General features: G+C 37.8%; 1 protein-coding gene across 1 annotated transcript in view; it reads right to left on the bottom strand.

The window, feature by feature from the left end:
- The window catches only part of GRB14 (growth factor receptor bound protein 14), a 51,895-nt gene that overhangs the window by 15,420 nt on the left and 15,217 nt on the right, over nt 1–21,258 (bottom strand). Inside the window, exons 2-4 of the mRNA XM_009274900.2 lie at nt 14,450–14,606; nt 7,185–7,306; nt 5,187–5,261 (exon numbers count right to left, since the gene is read on the bottom strand). Coding sequence (XP_009273175.1) covers nt 5,187–5,261; nt 7,185–7,306; nt 14,450–14,606 — 354 coding nt within the window. The remainder of the gene's footprint in view (nt 1–5,186; nt 5,262–7,184; nt 7,307–14,449; nt 14,607–21,258) is intronic.

Genomic DNA, 21,258 nt, shown 5'->3' with positions numbered 1-21,258 from the left:
TGGATGGGGCTTTGAGCAACCTGGCCTAGTGGAAGGTGTCCCTGCCCATGGCAGGGGGGTTGGAACTACATGATCTTTCAAGGTCCCTTCCAACTCAAACCATTCTATAATTCTATGATTCTATGATTTGCCATGTATTAACAGGTTCACTGATGGTGAATATAAAGGCTGAATTGAAAAAGTATTTTAACTCCATTAACAAAGTCAAATGGAAGCTTTAGGAAAATCTAAAAGAGTCAATGTATGTAAAAATAAAAGAGCATCTTTTTAGGCTTTAGTATCTCTGCTGAAGATGAAAGAAGTGGCTGGCTCCCAGCCTGCACAAGTGCCTTCCTCAGGATTTCTGCCGTAAGAGCTTTAAACCAGAAGCGCTGTCATGAAAGCTTTTATAACTCAGCAGACCAAACTGGAGGAGCAATACAAAGCTCAGCTTCAACAGTCACTGTTGTACCCATGCTATCAATTAAAATAAAGTAGCAATAATGCTAGGAAAAAGGCAATCCTAGAACCATCTTTTTTTTTCTAAGACTGCTGAGAACTTTGCGAGAAAAATATAACATGAACAAGCTGCAGTCAAAACCACTAACTGTCACAAGGAATGAGCAGCAAAAATATTTCAGCGTGAGAACTGAATGTCTGTAATAAACACCTAAAACTAAAGACAGTAGAAAAGAGAACTTCCTTGGGTTTTTTTGTTGCGGGTTGGTTTTTGTTGGTTTTTTGGTTGTTGTTTTGATTTGTTGTTTTTTTTAATGGAGGTACATGCAAGTTTCTTACGGGGGGGAATGGATCGCTGTTTATGCAGATAAGAGGTAATCAAAATAGGACAAAAATAAGAAAAATAAGAAAAGTCCTTAATATAGGAAGAAGAAGTGGGGAGAGGTAAATGATGGTATGCTGCAGACAGGGATTATTGGTCACATAATATGCAGAAATAAGCTTGCACCCTCTCCCCCATGCAGTGAAACATATAACATGATATGTAGGGTCGTGTCAAATGTCACTGTGTCTTTCAGATACTAATATATGACAGCACCAAGGACTCGATTACAATTTGATTAGCTGTAAACCCAACCAATTTAAAACCAATCTGAACAAAAACCAAAGCAAATAAATGTCTTTTGCTGGGGGGAAAAAAAAATCAAATCAATCAACAAGTGAAAAAACAACACAACAGGAAAAACGTTGCACTGTCTCGGATGAATGTAATAATAAAAAATGCAGAAATAGCAGATGTCACTGAATGCAATAAAGACTGAGAGCTGCATTCCTAACTATATAACTTATTTGTCTCACCTTCCTCATTTTCAGTGAAAGAATGGCTGCAGTAGCGGAGACAACAACATTTGCTAAGGTGGATGGTTCTCGAGCACTTACATACTATTTTGGAGAGTTAAAGAAGCCACCATTTTCCTAAGACTCTGTAAATCAAGTTTTAATTTGATGACAGATTTCTTCAAAAATGTGATGGCAGCCGGCCATGATCCAGCCCAATGCTACTGAGAATGAGCAGGATTTTCCCCTGAACCTGCTGATACATTTTGGGGGCACCAAGTAATTCCAGTGAAGAACTGATACTGATTCTCAGTATTGTCTCCTACAGACTTCAGTCAATCTGCGGGGTTTAGACTGGCCAGCAAAACCTAGAGCGCAAGATGGGGAAAAGCAATGGGCAGACTAGAACCTGTCTAGATGATTGACAAGAGACTGAAATTCAGCGCATGGCTATTTCAGCCTGAAGACTGGAACGGAGTCAGATGAGAAACTGGTCAGGGAAAGAGGGACTTGCTGTGGCAGGCAGGTTAAAGAAATGAAAGCTTGAATCTTAAATCTGTGGAGGCAGAGAATGGGAACAACTAAGAACATGGAGCAAAAGATGGCAATGGGGAAAGGGCAAAAGGAAAAGACACTATCAGTAATTCTACCTTTCACAAAATTATGAGTGTTTTGTCTTGGTAATCCTGTTCTGTCTTTAACTTAATTTTTGGCTATATAACATTTAGGAAAAACATCTGCTCCCTTCTTTAATATATTCTACATCAGGTGCAAGATTTTTCATTGCTCTGGAAGATGGCTTGGACATGCACTATCTACAATAGCTTTTTTTAATGTATTCACATTATATGTAAAAAGCTGTTTGAAAGAAGCAGCCAAATTGGTCAATATAAGACTTGAACTCTGAACTTAAGTCTACCTACAGAACCTGAATATCAACTTTATCTATTAAACAATGAGGAAGAGCAGGGGAAATAGGTCTATTCTTAAAGCAAAACCAGAAGAAAGTGTGATTACCCAAGTAATTTCAACCTTCTATTTTGATGATGTCACTGTTAAATTTAAAACACTGATTGACATACTGCATAGTGAAAAAAATTCTGCTACAAATACAATTAAAGATTTAAAAAACCAGAAAGACAAAATTGGAGAAGTGTTATTCACAGACAAAAAGAAAAGGAAAGAAACCTAGCAAAACCAGAAGAAAGTGTGATTACCCAAGTAATTTCAACCTTCTATTTTGATGATGTCACTGTTAAATTTAAAACACTGATTGACATACTGCATAGTGAAAAAAATTCTGCTACAAATACAATTAAAGATTTAAAAAACCAGAAAGACAAAATTGGAGAAGTGTTATTCACAGACAAAAAGAAAAGGAAAGAAACCTAGGATAAAATTTTGCCCTTCCCAAGTAATTTAAAAAAAAAAAAATAACTTCAGTGAGGCTAGGACTTCACCTACTAACTCAGAAGGACTGAATTCTGTCAACACTATCTATTGCTTTGCAGTCTATTCATTGGAAATTCTTATTCATTAATAAGAATACAAAAGGATGTAGTATGTACATGAATTCATCTAAAATAAGATGCTCCAATAAGCAGACGATGTTTTAAACAAGTCACAAGCCCCATCTGAAATTACATTCAACAACAGTTTCACATCTAATTAGACCAGGTGAATTAATTTGTTGCCCACCTATGAAAGTTGCTAATTCTCAAAAAGCAAACAAACACACCCCAAAATCTGAAAATAATAGACCATTTCATTACTATGGGGAGAGGCCATTAAGATTAAAATCTTCACACTACGTTCATTTTTGACATGTGTTAAAGCATCCAATTTGCAAAAATAACCTAAAGCAAGTTCCAAATGATCCATACTCACTACCACTAAACGTATAAATACAGTGTTGTGTCTCAGAGCAGCCATACTCTAATCAGTATAGTGACACTTTTTTTTTTTTTTAAAGACTAAGGATCTTCATGGCAGAGATTAAACCTCTCTCTTTGGTATACATAGACATTCGGTATATGTGAGACCTAGTAATTTTACTTAGCACATGCTAAATGGATAGGAGACAGGTAAACTTTTTTTGGTTTTGAGGCTATTTAGATGCTCTGATTTAAAGTCATCAGACAAAATACTCACTCTTTCAATGAAAGTCAAGAAAAACATACTTGAAAAACATTTTACTTGCTTACAGCTCAATCCACAAAAAGCTACAGAAGTATCAGAAGTGTTTTTTTAATCACTTGTAAGCATTGAGTTGTTAAAACTAATGTTTCTCTTGATACTTGACCAAGCACATCACAAATAATAACGCAAGCCCATTAACTTGTCTTAATGAAAGTTTCCAAAGAAATAGTGACACACTGTAAACAATTTACCCAACAGCTTCTGCTGAAATGTGCGTAACGGCTGCACAATCCACAAAGGTATTCTCTACTTTGTGCCTAGTAAGTTTTATTTGACAAAATACAATTAAACAGACAAGACAACATAAAATAGCAACAGAGGAGAGTTCGTAACAAATCTTTCAAGCTATCAAAATGGCATATAACTATATATATTTAGAATGGGTCTTAATCTTACCCACAAGCTCTGCACACATTCTACATATCACAATACGGGCTTAAAGAAGTTCTGTGCAAGAGTATATGGCAAACAGTTCCATTATAAAAGTCTTTATTATTTTTTTCAAACTACCAAATTATATTTGGGAGAAAAAATTATTAAGTTCTATTAACACAGGGGACAATATTTTCAACATTAAATGTTTAACTTAGACTGCAAAATCTATTTGCTATTTAGGTAGCAAAAGTGAACCAATTTTCATTAGCTATGCAGCATCTTTTGAAATTACAAAGTTTTTACTTAGGTTTGTAAAAATGATTTACAGAATCTAGCATGTGTCAATTCAATTTAATTTGAAACATTTTCTACTATATTTGGGATAATCTTAGCCTCCTGACTAACATCCACTTCTATAAGGATTTAACTATTTAATACAGAAGAATGCTTTGAGAATTAGTTCCTTAACGTTTTTCATTTACTGGTGGATGCCAAGGTAGAATTTATTATATAGGTGCAAAAAATATTTTGTAATTTCTGTATTTCTTTTAGTTCTACCTTAAATATCTTGTGTTATTATGTTGCCTTTCCAACCATTCTTTATCGTCAAAACTCACACATAGGGTTGTTGTCTTAAGACCAGTGAAAGTTCTTCTATTAATTAATTTTTCTAGTGACAAGCAAACAAGAGTGATGTGTATGTTTCCACCTTTATTACTCATTTTTCCCCTCTTTGAGAATTAAGATGATGATCCCTGATATGGTCATTCTGTGAAATTATTCCCACTGTAAATTAAAATCTTGTGTCCGCTTAAAAGATGACTAACACTGAGTGACCTGTCTTTTTTTTTTTTCCCGAGGCTACAGTAGCCTTCAAGCTAACAAATCACACTAGTCAGTCTAAATTTTCTATTCATTAAGTTTAACCATTTAACTCTTTTTTATATCCATTTGTATCACATTACCAGTTCCTCAGTGTTCTACCAAGGCCTGCTGTTAAGTATGTGCTGAGTACTGCAGCACATCACCTTTTTAAGGAAACAGGGTCTTTCACCTGAAATACCCAATAAAGGTATTAACCATTTTTACTGCATTTTGTCTGGTTTGGTACTCCTTGATTCCAAAAGAATATGCAAGTTTCCAAGTGTGGTCATATAATAACTGTCTGGAAGGGACACATCACTTCATATCTCGTAAGGAAGAAAAGTTATTAACCATGTTTTGAGTTATTCAAAACCTAGCAACAAATCCAACAGTGACAAAGAGCTAGCTCACACAACACAGACAACGGGAAATTCAGAGCTATACTGGCTCGTCTTCATTCAAAGATTACATACCTGTAATATCCCAGAGTGGTTTACAGCTGCATTGGTCTCACTTGGAAAAGATATCATATGATCTGGAAAAAAACTCTGTAACAATAATAATTTGTATTAAAGTTCGTAAAAATAAATATAAAACTTCCTATCTCTCTTGGACGTAAAATTACAGTTCTCCATGCAGTACAAGACACTGCAGATTCTCCGATCCAATAATTTAAGCTTACCTTAATATCATTCCTAAATTTGTGACATCCTATATATTATTTGCTGAAAAACTTAGAATTTTGAGAAAACATCAATGGTCTCTGGAAGCAAGAGGGTTTCATACACCAGTGCAAGTCATATTGCAGTACTTGGCCCTTAGTGTTGGTTTTCTAACAGTAATTTCTATTGCTGTTGACACATAAGACTTGCCTGGGGCTTCAATATGCTACAAAGTAGGGAGGATATACACCCACATGCTGAAAAATATATTGTTTTCTATTGTTTTCATTACACTAGAAACCCAGTAAAATATTTTGGAATAACTTCCATTAATAGAAAACAAGTCCACTCAGGTTTTTTTTAATTGTCCATTTTGTATGATATGAATTAACATCAAAATCTGACTACATCCATATGGTGTGGTTAAAAAGTCCACATTTAAAGTTCCAATTTCATTATCAAGGAAAGCTCAAGGGGTAATTTATGGGACAGACCTGCAGCTGGGGAGTTCTATATAGTCATGCAGATATGAACCAGCCAAGAGTCCGACCATTACTAATAAAGTTTTCTCAAGGCTTGGACAAGTTTGAAGCTAATATTCCCTTGACCATCCAATGTCCACTGACTTTCATTTTTAATAAAACTGAACTACTGGTAGGGTTAATTCGTATCAGCTCATTTCTGATAAAGCATTCTTGCTACACCTGGGACCAGAGTACCCAGAAGAATGACTCAACAGGAATAGTAAGGACTCTGATTAGCCACAGCTGCTGATGCTAGTCATAGCTGCAGGTCTGCCACACTCCACAGCTGGTTCCACTCACTGGTTAACCAATACCCAATCATACCTATTCTTTGAAAGCTTCTCTGCTAACTGTAGACCATCTCAAGCTTAGATTTTTTCACTAGTGCAGTGATACCTCCATGTCAGGGGAGTATATGATTTGCCCAGAGAAACACAGGTGGAGCAAGAAAAAAACCCTCAGATCTCTTACGCCTCTTGGTATCTTAATATTTACCTTTTCATCCTTTTCACAGGTAGATAATTTGAGTTCCCTTCCACTTTTCACCTTTCAAGTCCTCATACATTTCTGCTATTTCTCCCTTTGACATCTGAAACAAGCTGGCTTTATAAGAGACAGCATTAAGAGTGATCCAAATACACCATGCATTTGAGCAACCAGATGGTGAGTTTCTCCTGCTGAGCCAAGGTCTGAATCAGCAGCGTTAACCTTTGGCAACATCCTTCAGTTACGAGTTGTCTCTGCTCTCTTTCCATTTCTTACATACACTAACTTTGGCTTCACTTTCACTTACTCCTAATAGGTTATGGCTGCTCATGGCCCTTTGTGTCAGTTGTCATTTAGCTGCAGCTGTGAGAAGCTGCCATTGGGCAGCGCTGGGCCATAACATTCGATTTTCACTTCAACAAGACAATCATCTTTGCTACTGATACCCCTCCTCACACTGCTTCATTTTATATTTTGTTGTCACTTGATGGAAACTTCACTCAATTTCAAAAATTTTATTTTGTCATAGGTCTGTGTGCAAACTTCAAGAAAGTTAAACCCATGTCTGCCCCCTTCACCCGAAAAAGAAAAGTATGAACATGGATGTTTTACAATTGCAACAAAGGGACCGGCCAACAGTTACACGCACTACAATATATTCCTATATCCCTATATTCCCTCCCAGTTACTCCTTTTGACTCATGTTACACTAACAGCTTTACACTCTGCCTATCTCTGTGTAACAGAAAAGACTTTTGCAGCAATTGCACCACTTCATAGATATAATGTTAGGACTTACCAGTGGATTTTTAAAAAACTCATACTTGGCATAATTTTTTCTAAAATATAGTTTGTTTTCCTCTTCCATTACCCAATTTGACTGGATTTCCATCACTAATTCATGGTCCTCTATAGCTCTTCCTGTCAAAAAACCAAACATATTAAAAAAACCCCACATAATCTGCACCTAAGAGCCTAGGAGTAGAACATGAAAACACAAAAGTCAGGTAATAAAAATATTATTAAATTAAACAAATACAAAACATGAAACAAGCAATCTGAACAGAGTCCATTAATCAGGTCCACGTTACACCAAGTTACTGTTCCACCTCAGTAGGGCCCAACTTCTGAGGTAGGTCACACGTGGGGTTTTTTGTTCGTGTTTTGTTGTTGCTGTTTTCTTTTACAGGGGCAGCTGAGGGCTTTATTCCATTTCATGGCCAAATCCATGTTCTCCCTGCAGAAGCCAGGCAGTTCCTGCTGTCTGACACATAGGGCAGCAGGCAGCTGACCATTTCAGCCATTCACTCAGCCTGTCTGGGGCGTCAGGAATGTCTTTCTAACACTCCTTTCTCTAATGCATCATTTGTAAAGTGAAAGCTATCTGCAATATAGAAAAGCATTAATTTTTCTTCTTCTCCCCAGGTCCCTACTATGTCCTGAAGCATTTCTAAAACTGCCAATGAACTTAGGGCATTTCAGTGTTCTAGTGTTTTTGCACAAACCAGGGATACTGAGAATTTTAGCAGCCGTAGAACTAGCATATGCGAAAAGAATGGTAAAAGTAAGCCATGAAAAATACTAAAAAAGAAAACAAAACAGAAAAATAACCTACAAAGTGAATCCTAATGTGTAGTTTGGCTTTGCAGTGGGGCGAGGGGAAGAAAAAGCAAAGAATTCAGTTATTTGTACCACAGCACTGGCGTTCAGAATCAGTATTCTCACTGCTTTAGACTGCTTCTGCTGCTCAGATTCTTGAGTGAATTTTTCGATTTTACAGCAATATGAAATGCACTTAATAGGAAAGATACAGAATTTAAGAACTTTCCTGTAGATGTGCATGTTTACGTGTTGCATGCTCTGAGTAATGCAATGGGACTACTTACAGTGCAGGAAGTTAAGCATAAATCCTGAAAGGCTATGGACAATTTCTGTACAGTATTATTTATACTGCCTTTTTTTTTTTTAAATAAATTTCAGCAGCTTATGAAATCATGTTACAAAAGAAGGATGAACATGCTTCCAAATGAGTATACAGTTTTTGTGGCCATTTGTACTTTGTTGTGGACTCAAACTAATGAGAACGAGACGGAGTTGAACAAAGTTGTAGATTTCATTTAAATGATCATTGGCACCTCCAAATTTAAATTACATTCCAACAGTGAGTTACAGGTTAAGAATAGGTTTGAGATCTAACCTTATATCTCCCTGCCAATTATGGGGTTTTAATATCCAATTCTGGTCATGGTTTCAAAGGGAAAAGGCAGTTAAAAATAAATTATAAAAACCATGTAACTCACAATTTTCTGATCACATTTTCTACACTTCATTGCATTATCATAAGGGATCTTATGATATACTATAAATGAACATTGATGCTCTCATATAACTGCCTGTTGTTAGAAACTTTTTTAAAAATCGTAACAGATAAAAGGATAGTGTAGATTTTTTAAAAAACTTAATTAGGCATAACATTAAATTAATATAAATGGCAAATTTTTGCAAGTGGTCCTGGCTAAACAAAGAGCCTAACTTTCATAAAGTGTAGCATGCACAACCTTCTAAAAATCAAACCTCAAATTTGAAATCTTTAAAGCCTTTTTAGAACTACAGCATCTTTTTCTTGATCTTCTGTTGCCACCTCTTTCACCAGTCACTGCTTCATGCTTCCACACTGTCCAGTCTGGTGGGTAACAGCCTTATTGTAGCCTGCAAATCTATAAGCTTCTTCAGGAAGTTTCCAGCTAGCAAATTTAGAGACAATACACTCATACAGCTAAATTTCACCTCAGTAGGAAAATACCAAGCTCACGACTAGCATAAGACAAAGCACTCTCATGATCTACAGATCAAGTAGGGAAAAGTTAAACTTCCATTGAATTTAACTCATTCTTGAGCCCATAAAGACAGAGATCAAGGATGTTACATGAAACTCATATTTTGTAACCAGATCAAATGAAGCAAATAAAAACATAAAGCAATTCAGAAAACAAAAAATACCCCAAAAATACTGAAAGAAAAGTGAGCATTTTAAAATCTTGTACAGGCTGCTCTACTCCAAAACACATTCTTCAGATGCAGGAGTAAAGAGACACTAAAGAACTGAAGCTCTTACTCAAAACCAGCGTATTTTTTTTCCTTTCAGTTTTACAGAGAGAAAGTGCTCCTCTGGGATGACATTTAAATCTCTTAAATGCTTGGATTGTGACATTTAAGAAAATACCATTTCCTCAAGTCTTACTTCTTGGTACAAAAATAAGACATTCTGCATCACCCCAATGGATGGGTAAGGATGCTGGTATTTCTTTATTTTTAAGGTGTCACGTCACAGAATATTTTACAATTGATTCAACTTACTTTCCTGAAGGAACTGAAACATGGAGTTAGTGCCCTCCAAAACACAGCCCTGTAATCAAATCCCTAAATGTTGCCATGAAAAAGCTGCACTTTGGTTTAGTTAGATCATTTTTTCTCTTCCAGCTAGACTGCAGAGTTTCTACTTTCCTTTCTACCATCTCTTTATTACTATCTCTAACATGAGGAGCCCCTGCTACAGTCCAAAACAAAGTCTCCTTAACTATGGAAAGTAACTAAAGCACATGAAAGAAGATTTAATATTGAAGTGCATGACAGAACACATTTCAAATAGCCTCCTCTCTAGCCACCCAGCAGGGGAAAAAATTTAAACAAAATAAAAAACAGAAAAGCCATTGCCCAGTACTATTGCACAGATAGTGCTTTGTGAGCCTTCCCACAGGCTACCTAAAAGAATGCAGATAGTGAAATCAAAACAGGAGACTGAAACACAACAATGATGTGCCCGGCCAAGGCACTATCGCCTACTCAAAGAGGAACCCTAGAACATGTCTATTGAGCTGCAGAAGCAAATGGAAAACTATTTGCAGTCAACACAAAAAATTCTCACTAGAAAAGGAAAAATTTCAGGATGAAGACAGTATTTTCCTTGAAAAGGAGAACAGCTATGGAAAACTGATCTGTTTTCACAGCCTGCCCTGTACAGGGGAATTGCAGTGGAAGTATGGGACTCCAACACCAAGGTACCTGGTGGTAGGGATGACATGGCATCATCCAAATCCAGGCATACCTCAGCTGCCTTCAATAATCTTAGACAAGGTGAAAAACATCCAAGAATTTCTTTGAATTTAATAGCTTGGGACAGAAGGGACACATACCAGAAGCACACAGTTCTGAAATATATTGCGATTTATAGTGCTGTAATAATCATCATACTTCAGATATTTGAAATAGAGCCCAGGCTACTGCAAAACTTTGGAGGTAGGTAAGAAGGCTGAGCATCCTGGGTGGTGGGGCAACGGCAGCAGGCTGTGCGCAGCGTGGGTGCCCCACGGCAGGCAGATGCGGTGCACCGGCCAGTGCCCCGGGGAAGTGGCGTGGGTGGACAAACCATCTCACCTGCCCGCTCTCCCCAGGTCAACACCGCTTGGTCAGCACTTGCCATGCAATGCAGTGAGGACATGACCATGCTTAATGTTCAACAATCCGTAGTTCCACGCTAAAGGGCATATAGGTTTGTGAAAACAGGAATATACAGACCGTGATTTTATGTTTTCTTTTGGGTGGGATTTTTTTTTTTTTTCTTTTTTAACCTTCACATGCAGATTGCTCCACACAGCAATGAAGGCACACTCCGGTGATGTAATTAATGTCTGTCTTGATTAAAAGCAGAACGCTGTGCTCAGCTCACTAAGATTCATGCAATCATATCTAATTCAGGAGTATTCAGACAGCTGTTAGATATTAAAGAAAATGTTCACTAATTGATGAATGAATTATTAATCCCCATCATACTGGAATTTACACAGACACACACACTCACTCACAGCACTTCTCCTTTCTATATCCATTCATTTAACTTGGGAGCAGAAAATAACTGTCCAAATTTCCGTGGGGAAAACATACAACAGAATAATCAATAGCAAATAGTCCAAAACTAAATCATAATTTGAAAAATATTTGTTCATGCTACTCATCCAGTGCTTAAGAAAATACTTAATGCAAGTCAAGATCAGTATGTTAAACCTTTCAAACAAAACCAGATCTAACAGTATCATAAAAATAAATCCATTATTATTCAGTATTATTAAAAAAAAAAAAAAAAGAAGGTATCTGAAGTTGTTCCTTTCCTTGGCTAGTCATGTTGAATTGCCATCCACATCACCTAGGAAATAATTTTATTTCAAAAATGAACAAGTCACCTTTTTCTAAAATTCTGCCCAAAGCAGCTGGAGCAATCAGAAGACTGTATGGTGAATGCAGGTCTTCAGACCTGCACGCCAGCAATTTTGAGAATTTCAGAATCTTAGGAAAAGCAACTTCACTAATTATTTGATATTGAAATCTTCCAAGAAATCCTTCAGATTGAAGCAAACACACTATTTGACAAAAAGTGTATCGTGCAAATAAATAAACCTGGAGAAACAATGCCACTATTGTTCTGGCATGGTTTGTCAAAAGTGTCTTCATCAATAGTTACTACACTACTTAAATACCAGCCACACTATAAAATACAGAAAACATTTCTACTATTTGTATAGTAGTGTTGTCTAAAGACATTTTTATACCTCCTCTTCTCCAACAGTCAGTCATTTACAGCCTCGACCCAGATTTAACTCTGACCTTGCTCTGAGCTGGAAGCATCTTACAACTGATACATTCAGTGCAAAAGGTTATAAATATCTTTGAAATGTTACAAAGCAAACAAAAAAATTTGAAAAACGTCTGTGGCTGCCTTCATAGGATAAAGGAAAAAAAAAAAAAAAAGAAGGTATCTGAAGTTGTTCCTTTCCTTGGCTAGTCATGTTGAATTGCCATCCACATCACCTAGGAAATAATTTTATTTCAAAAATGAACAAGTCACCTTTTTCTAAAATTCTGCCCAAAGCTGCTGGAGCAATCAGAAGACTGTATGGTGAATGCAGGTCTTCAGACCTGCACGCCAGCAATTAGAATTTCAGGGTCTTCAGACCTGCACGCCAGCAATTTTGAGAATTTCAGAATCTTAGGAAAAGCAACTTCACTAATTATTTGATATTGAAATCTTCCAAGAAATCCTTCAGATTGAAGCAAACACACTATTTGACAAAAAGTGTATCGTGCAAATAAATAAACCTGGAGAAACAATGCCACTATTGTTCTGGCATGGTTTGTCAAAAGTGTCTTCATCAATAGTTACTACACTACTTAAATACCAGCCACACTATAAAATACAGAAAACATTTCTACTATTTGTATAGTAGTGTTGTCTAAAGACATTTTTATACCTCCTCTTCTGTAACAGTCAGTCATTTACAGCCTCGACCCAGATTTAACTCTGACCTTGCTCTGAGCTGGAAGCATCTTACAACTGATACATTCAGTGCAAAAGGTTATAAATATCTTTGAAATGTTACAAAGCAAACAAAAAAATTTGAAAAACGTCTGTGGCTGCCTTCATAGGATAAAGGAGCAGAAAAGGGCAGAAAACAGTTTTAGCTTGTGTAGTTCATCTTTAAAATACGGCTGTTAAACATAATACTGTTGGAGATGCACAGTCAAGTTTATTTTACACGAGTCCAGATTCCCTAGATTCATACTCAGAAAGGGAGTTTAACAATAGCTTTTAGCCATATATAAATATCCATGGTGTGTGTGTGGGGGGGTGTTTGGCTTTTTGTTGGTGGTGTGTGGTGGTTTTGTTTTTTTTTTTTTAAATTGACAGTACTGGAGTTACCAGGTACCAGTGCAGTCTTTTCTGCGAATTAAGGACTCCAAGGAGTTTTCTACGTATTTTAGAATGCAGGAAGGCCCCCAAAATGTCCTCTTTCTCAAGCCACACTTTGCACTAGCAGCTGGAACTGCCCTTGAGGTTGCAGAAGAAGTACTACCTTTGCTAACTCTAGGACAGTGCCAAAGTTCAAGAATAATATGGAAACTTTGAGTGACATGAAATTAAAACCATATTTTTTATAGCATTTGTCTTCTAGTAGATTTTTTCCGATATAATTCTTTATCAAAACCAAACACAATACAGTACTGAAACGTAGTGCTGTAAAAGGAAGTAAGATTGTCTGACTAGAGTATCAGTTCGATACTACATCCTAGCAGTGGACTTCTAAACTCACGTTTGCTGAGTGAAGTCTTTCCTGTGTTCTGCATTTTTTTACATCTCTGCAAACATCCCCTTTCCCCCTATATTTAATTTGTCTTAATGTGTTTTTATACCGCAAAGTTACGTCTATACAGTACAAAAAGGAACGGAGACCAGAAGTTATAGTTGTTATATATCTGAAACCACAGATTACACCTTTTAAACTGTATAATAGAAAAAGAGGTTTTTTACTACACTAGAGAAACACTGGTGATGTGGAAGGCATTCAGAGCATTTCGTTTCCAGCAACTTAAAATACTAAGCATAAAGTCACTTCAACACAGTTCATTGGTCCATAATTGGAAGTTTAGAAGAATGGTTTTGTTTTGCTTTTTAAGTAGTCCTGTCCCAGAGTTCACAATAAATCTAGCCAAACTGATTGTATTGAAGGAAAATACTGACAGACTACTCCGATGTTGTTTCTGAAGAGTGAGTCCTATTGTCCAGATAGAATAGCACTGTGTAACCACTTTCTGTCCTTGATGTCAGAGGTTTCACTCAGGTGTGTTGGGAACAATGAAGATTTTATTTGCAATGAAAATAACCCAAGTCTTGCTAGAGATAAGCAGGAAATACCAGAGGAAGAAGTGCCAAAGAAAAGCAAGGAAGAGCGAGGAAGAATTTGCAGTGAGAACCTTAATGGTCAGTGTCTTCCAAATCACTCTTACAGATGCAGATCAAGCAGTGTGAGGCAAATGTACTATGACAAAATGTACTTTATAGCTATGCTTTCAAAAAAAAGAGAAACAGAAGCAACAAACCCCCAAAAGAACAAATTCACACAAGCCCTCCCATCATTTTCCTTCCAAGCCTTTCTATTACAATTGTACTTCTATGTGAAAATGAAAACCAAACACCTTATTTACTGCCATACCATTGTATAGTATTAGTCTTACCTAAACCTGTGTGGGTAAGTTGTTCAAACAGAGTCCAGCTGTGGTCATCAATATAGTGGTTCTTCAATATCAACAGCTGACATACATCCCTGGCTGTTATATCACTTGGTACTTCCAGAGCTCTGCTAGTATCGTCTTCACTATGCACTTTAATTACCTGCAATAAATAAAAAAGCTAAAATATCCGTAAGTTTAATCTTTGATTCAGTTAGTCCAAATACGTTCCTCTCTCAGCTTCATGACTGAGACAAGAACCTATACACATAGGATGCAATACTAAAGACAGCCATTTCTCTGTAGTGCAATGGCGTAATAGAGAACAAAACAGCTGAGCAAAGCATATCCCACTTCTAAATTTGGCTACTGAATATCCCTCCCCACAGAACACTGGACAGATTGGTGCATTCACTTTAAAAAAAAAAGGTAATGGAGAGGTAAATAAACCCGGTGGAATTGTACATTCTTACATAAGCTAAAGAAGAAACCACAGAGGATAAACAGTGAAACTCAAGAACTCTATGACCGCAGAACTGTAGAAAGTTTTGATAGAGTTAGTTCAGAGAACAGCAATCAGATTCGAGATGCTCACAATTCTATACACAATAAAAACAGGAGATGCTACAGAGCTGCTTCAAATTTTGACAAGCAAGAACTGGAACTGTGAGTAAAAAAAGGCATATATACATATATACATACAGAATCAAAAACGTCATACATGGAAAAAAATTACCATCATATGAGGACCAGGAAAGTAAATAAAATGTTCTAGAAGATGTACATGCAAAAAACCTTAGCACAAAGTAGACAATTTTTATCATGTTTTACCTCAGTAGTTTTTCCAAGTTTCTTTATTCTATTAAGTATGTTTCGGGCGGGGAGCAGAGGGGAAGGAGGCAATATAAACTCTTATGACTTATCCTTGTCATTTTCACTTTTAAATTTCAGTTAAAAAATTTATTTTTCAACATTGATACACATTTTAGAGTCCAGAAGAATGGGTGTCCATTAAGTTCTTGAAGAGGTGAAGCTAAACCTGCTTACGCCTAGTTTCAAATGAAGAGGCTGAGGAAGTCTTACTGCATAATCACTGTTTGAAAGAAGGCATGACCATTTAGGTATTTTTTTCTGCATTTTCTTTCTCTGAAGGAGAATGAATCAAATTAATCAGATGAATCAGTGAATTGGATGGCATTCATGCAAATCACTAGTGCCCTGTCTTCTTAAGCTCTGCACAGTGACTAATTCCATTAAAGTCAACACAGAAGGTTTTTTTGTGTAAGAGTAGAAAACAATTTCATATTCCTCACAGCAGTCGAGAAACTCAATACTGTTAGATTTCCTCTATTTCTCATTTTTTAGAAGTAGACAAAACACAAAAAGTGAAAAATATTGAGGCTCCTGACACAAGGATCAACTCTTATCTGTGGTATTGTGTGTTGGAATAGTAACATAGTTGCCAAAATAAAACAGATGTTTGAGACTTTATTATAAACACAAACAGGCAGGTAAACATGAGCAGTAGGTATAGAAGATTTGATGCAACATTAAACACGCCATAAAAGTCTTCCAGGTACTCAGAAATACACTAAGTGATCAAGTCTGGAATGCACCTTTTTTTACTCTTTGTATTTTCAAACAAGCATTTTCACCCCAAAGCCACCCAATGTCATGAGATTGGGAAGTGAAATACATTAATTCACCTTTAAGAATGGGATTTATTCCCCAATATTTACATTTTCCAGTAGTGTGAAATAACACTGAGCAACATTACTCCCTCTCTAGCAAAACAGTAAGAGTCTGAATGTCCATCCCCAGCGCAGAGCCTGCTGTGTACTGTGCCAATGGAAACACTAAGCAATCACTTGCTAGTGACAGTCTGGCCACAATAAAAAGTGTGCTGGTTCTGGCTGGGATAGAGTAAACTTTCTTCACAGTAGCTAGTATGAGGCTATGTTTTGGATCTGTGCTGAATACAGTGTTGATAATACAGGGATGTTTTCGTTACTGCTGAGCAGTGCATACACAGAGTCAAGGCCTTTTCTGCTTCTCACACCACCCCACCAGCGAGCAGGCTGGGGGGGCACAAGAAGCTGGGAGGGGACACAGCTGGGACAGCTGACCCCAGCTGACCAAAGGGACATTCCACACCATGTGACGTCATGCTCAGCATATAAAGCTGGGGGAAGAAGAAGGAAGCGGGGGGACGTTCGGAGTGATGGCGTTTGTCTTCCCAAGTAACCGTTACACATGATGGAGCCCTGCTTTCCTGGGGATGGCTGAACACCTGCCTGCCGATGGGAAGGAGTGAATGAATTCCTTGTTTTGCTTTGCTTGCGTGCGCGGCTTTTGCTTTACCTATTAACCTGTCTTTATCTCAACCCACGAGTTCTCACTTTTACTCTTCTGATTCTCTCCCCCATCCCACCGGGGGGGAGTGAGCGAGCGGCTGTGTGGGGCTTAGTTGCCGACTGGGGTTAAACCATGACAGCAAGGAACTCAGCGCAAGTTAAAACTACCCTGCCTACCCTGTCTGTGCCAAAGCACAGACATGGGGCATCCAAGATGTTTTTAATTTATCTCAAAAATCCTCCTCTCAGTTTATTCAATTTATCCATATTCATCAGAATACGTGACACACCTCACCTGAACTTTATGCACAAAACCTAAATACCATTGTAAACCCTTCATTAAACATCAAGACACAAGTTCTTACTTAAAAGACAAACAAGCATGTTATTGTCAGTCAGTCCTTAATTGCTACCTTGCTAAACACATGCTCATTTCAAGCATCTAACGAACAATCAGCAATGTATTGTTGCCCTAACTTGTTACAGCAGCTCCTTCTCTGGTTTGTGCCAAAGCTGGTAGGAAAGTGAGCAAGGAGCTGCAACTGTATCTCCTGCCACCTGCTTCTCTCCCACTAATGGCAAAAATCCAAAAATTTAAAAAAAAAAAAAAAAAATCAGGTCAGCTCACCCACGCTTTCCAAACATCAGAATGAGGAAAAAGGACTCCATTTGAAAAACACGTAGAGATTAAAGCACAATGATGGCCTTGCTCCTCTCCAAAAAACTGCTTTTCCCTATGGAACTACATATACAGCAGTTCTGTTACAATCTTTGTCCAAGCATATTAAATCAGCATGAAGCCCATGATGATTTGCTTTAATATTTCAGCTAATAAATGATGACAGCTGAAGAGTTCCACATGAAGTTCAGCCACCCTTGCCACGACACTGATCTCCAGGATACGGCAAACATTAAAATCATGCTTCTAAAGTGGTAAAAATCTCTCTCTACTCATGAATCAACCACCTCAAAGCAGAGTCTTCCAGGGAAAACAGGCAGACCTTGGAGAAAGTCAATCCAAAGTTTCCACAGGCCTAAGCTACAGCCCAGTACTTACATTTAATACAAAAGGCAAAAAGACCACATCGATATTGAATTCCATGATCGATACTGCCAAAGCAGCCATGGTTGATGGCTATGGTTAGTTTTATAAGATGTCCATGCTTTGGCAGCGTTCCCACTGCTAAGCAAGTGAGACCGGTAGCAATGCAGCCTGCTTGCAGTAGGGTCTTGTTCCACACACATAACTTAAACCCCTACTCCAGTCACGCAGAAATGATGTTCTGCAGTTCAGGATAAACCAGCATGAATTATTTAAATTCCTGCAGTATTTACAAGGATTCAAAGATTAAATTAAAAGAGGTGTCTGGCAGGGTGTGCTGTGAATGGGATGGAGGGCTGTACAGGTGAGTAGACAAAACAGCATCCCATCACCTTAAAACATGTCCTACTCTGGGCAGCACTGGAGGTCAGGGACAGCTTCATTAGCCTCTCCAGTAAGTCTGTGTCAGGCTGAATCTGAAAGATTTTACAGGCTGAACTGCCAGAAAAGAGACAGTATCGAAGGCGAAAGGAAGGGAGAGAATTAAAGCGACTTCCCTAGTATTGGACTAGGTGATTGTTGGAGGTCCCTTCCTGACATATTCTATTCTATTTCTCAATATTCTCGCAATAAAGCCAGGGTGAGAATCCATGCCAGCGCCCTGGCCAGGGGCCCTGCCAGCACATACTAGCAACTACAGTTTTCTCCAGGTACTCATCAAGTTAGGTGGTCGTCTTGTTTTACAGCAAGAGCACGTACAGCCCATGCTCAGGCCCTTGACAGACGATTCCTACAGAAATTCTCTTTAAAAGGGTTAAGAGTCGCAGTGCAGATGACTACACTCTTATTGCTGAAGAAATTGAAAAAGACTTTTTAAAATGCTGAAGAAAGCAACACAAGTCATGATCATGAGCTGCCTGCAGCCATTCAACTCGGGGAGTGGGAAGCCTTGGAGGTGGCCTTGGGACTACAGGAGCACAGCTAAAACAAAACAACACAACAAAAAAGCAACAGGAAAAACCCCCGGAGTTTATATTCTCTGTGAGTATTCTCACTCGGCTTTCTCAGTATAGGGAAATAAATCCTGCGCAAGTCTAGGACAACGGATCACCCCAGCTCACAGCTCTGACGTGCTACCTTATAAAACACAAATGCTGTGCCCTTTTTCTCTTCCTTGCAAGGGACTCAAATACAGCAGGAGACAACAGACAGGCAGTCACCTAATAGACCCTTCTGAACTTCTGTTACGGTTTTAGTTTAATGAATTGAATGTGATGGTGTAAATCTCATCAGTTAGAGTGACCTTTGAGGGGTTTTTTAATTAGAAAAAGTTGCTCAGTCTGCGCTTTCTGCTGTGTTTGAAGCATTCTCTTGTAGGTTTTGCTGGGAATGTATTTGTTCCAAGGGGAGTAGATCACATGAAAAAGGACAAATTCAAAATCCCTTTTTTCCTGGGAAATATGTTGCAATAAATACTTCTCTTCCTAGAACTAGAGGATGCTCCAAGAACTAACGGGTGGCAGGATTATGCTAAAGATGCAGTTATGCTGACCTCCTAAAGAGATGAGGAAGCTTGAGTGACTACTTCTTTATTTTTATTAGCAGTTACCATCATGCATTCGGCTGGCCAGTCATCCCACTCTCTTCCATTTTTTCCCCTGAAAATTTGTCTGAGAAGTAGCACACAAGGAAAGAGCTGCTAATTGAGAACAAGCTGTCATTACAGTTTTCATTACCATAGACTCTCAAGCTTTGTTCTAAAGCAAGCTATTTAACTTTCCTTGACTATACCTATTAGCAGACAGTTAGAAAAAGTTGCCTCAGTAGTGCTCAAATCTTCTTCTTTCCTGTCTAGTTTATAAATACAAGGAGATTTCAGTTCTTCCCAAGGTCAGAAAAAGAAACATCTCAATAGCTTCCATTTAAGCCACTGGAAGTAAGAAATCAGCAGCTCCAAGATCTTCTTATAAGAGGAAAGCACCAAGCTGAGCATTGCAAGCATTAATCATTTTCATTGCCTACAAGAGCAGGCAAGGAGGTACAGCTTTCCTACACATCCTCTTTCCATTTTCCAATATATTAAAAATCAGCCAAGATCCCAGAAGTATGTGCAATGCACCTTTATCCCTCCAAAAAATTATTTTGATAAGAAATGTTGCTTCAAAATAAAATATATTATTGTTTGTATTTCACTAATCATCTGAACTCAGAATGTAAAATCAATGTTGACAAATATAACCTAGTATTTAACACAGAAAAGGAAAAAAGAGACCCTAGCTTTTATACTAAAAAATAATCAGAAGCAGCAAATAAATCAGAAACTGTTTAAAAGAATAAGTAGAAGAGCACATAAGGTAATCAGTGTAGGAGGAGGGAGGAGCAAGAGAAAGCTGGACTCTACTCCCCCGAGTCTTCTTCCACACTCAACTGTCATCTCCACTACAATAATTAAATAATGTGTTTCATAGACTTTTAAGAGAGGGTGTCCAAGTCTGATTCTTCAGAATCTTCAAGCCATCTGTTTTGGAAGTTCCAATCTGCAGAAGCAGCACAAACATATGGAAAGACCATACCCTGCGTTGAGGAATTTCAAACGAAGTCCCGACGTGTGAAAAAAGCCAGGTAAATCCAACAGAAAAAGAACCACTCAGCACATGGAGTCCATATTTTGGTGCCTACATCAAAATGACCTGACATTTACGATTCTTAATGCTCCTGTATAGCCATTAAGACAGTGGATGGTCAGCACCTTTTTAAAAAAAAAGCAGGCCGCTTTTATTTATAAAGATACAAGCACCTAACTTTAGCTTATCATTTCTACAATTATTTTTCCCCCATGTACTTACATTACAATTTCAGTCAAATTTATGTTAAATGCATAGTTATTGTATGCAAAACCAGGCCTTAAAAAGTCTTACACTCCAGGGTGCCATACTTCCCCTGAGATCCTGCCTGATACCGTGCTAACCTCTGTCTTTAGTGTTAACTAATAGGCTATTTGCCTGAAGCATCTGTTCTCCAACTTCCAACCTTGCCCTCTGCTAGACAAAGTTTTTTGCTTATTGATATTGGCAGAGGATAGGGGAATTTGGAGTATATTTGAACTATAATGGAAGCACTTGGAAATTTCTAGCATTTTTAACTATTTGATGGCAGAGGATAGGGGAATTTGGAGTATATTTGAACTATAATGGAAGCACTTGGAAATTTCTAGCATTTTTAACTATTTGATGACTTTTAGAATCATAGAATCATAGAATCATTGAGGTTGGAAAAGACCTCTAAGATCATCAAGTCCAACCATCGACCCAACACCACCACCCACTAAACCATGTCCCTAAGTGCCTCATCTACTCGTCTTTTAAATACCTCCAGGGATGGGGACTCAACCACTTCCCGGGGCAGCCTCTTCCAATGTT

This window comes from Aptenodytes forsteri, unplaced genomic scaffold (assembly GCF_000699145.1).
Source record: "Aptenodytes forsteri isolate BGI_AS27 unplaced genomic scaffold, ASM69914v1 Scaffold255, whole genome shotgun sequence".
NCBI classification, from domain to species: domain Eukaryota; kingdom Metazoa; phylum Chordata; class Aves; order Sphenisciformes; family Spheniscidae; genus Aptenodytes; species Aptenodytes forsteri.
Note: the sequence above shows the minus strand (reverse complement) of the source record. Positions and strands in the feature narration are given on the sequence as shown.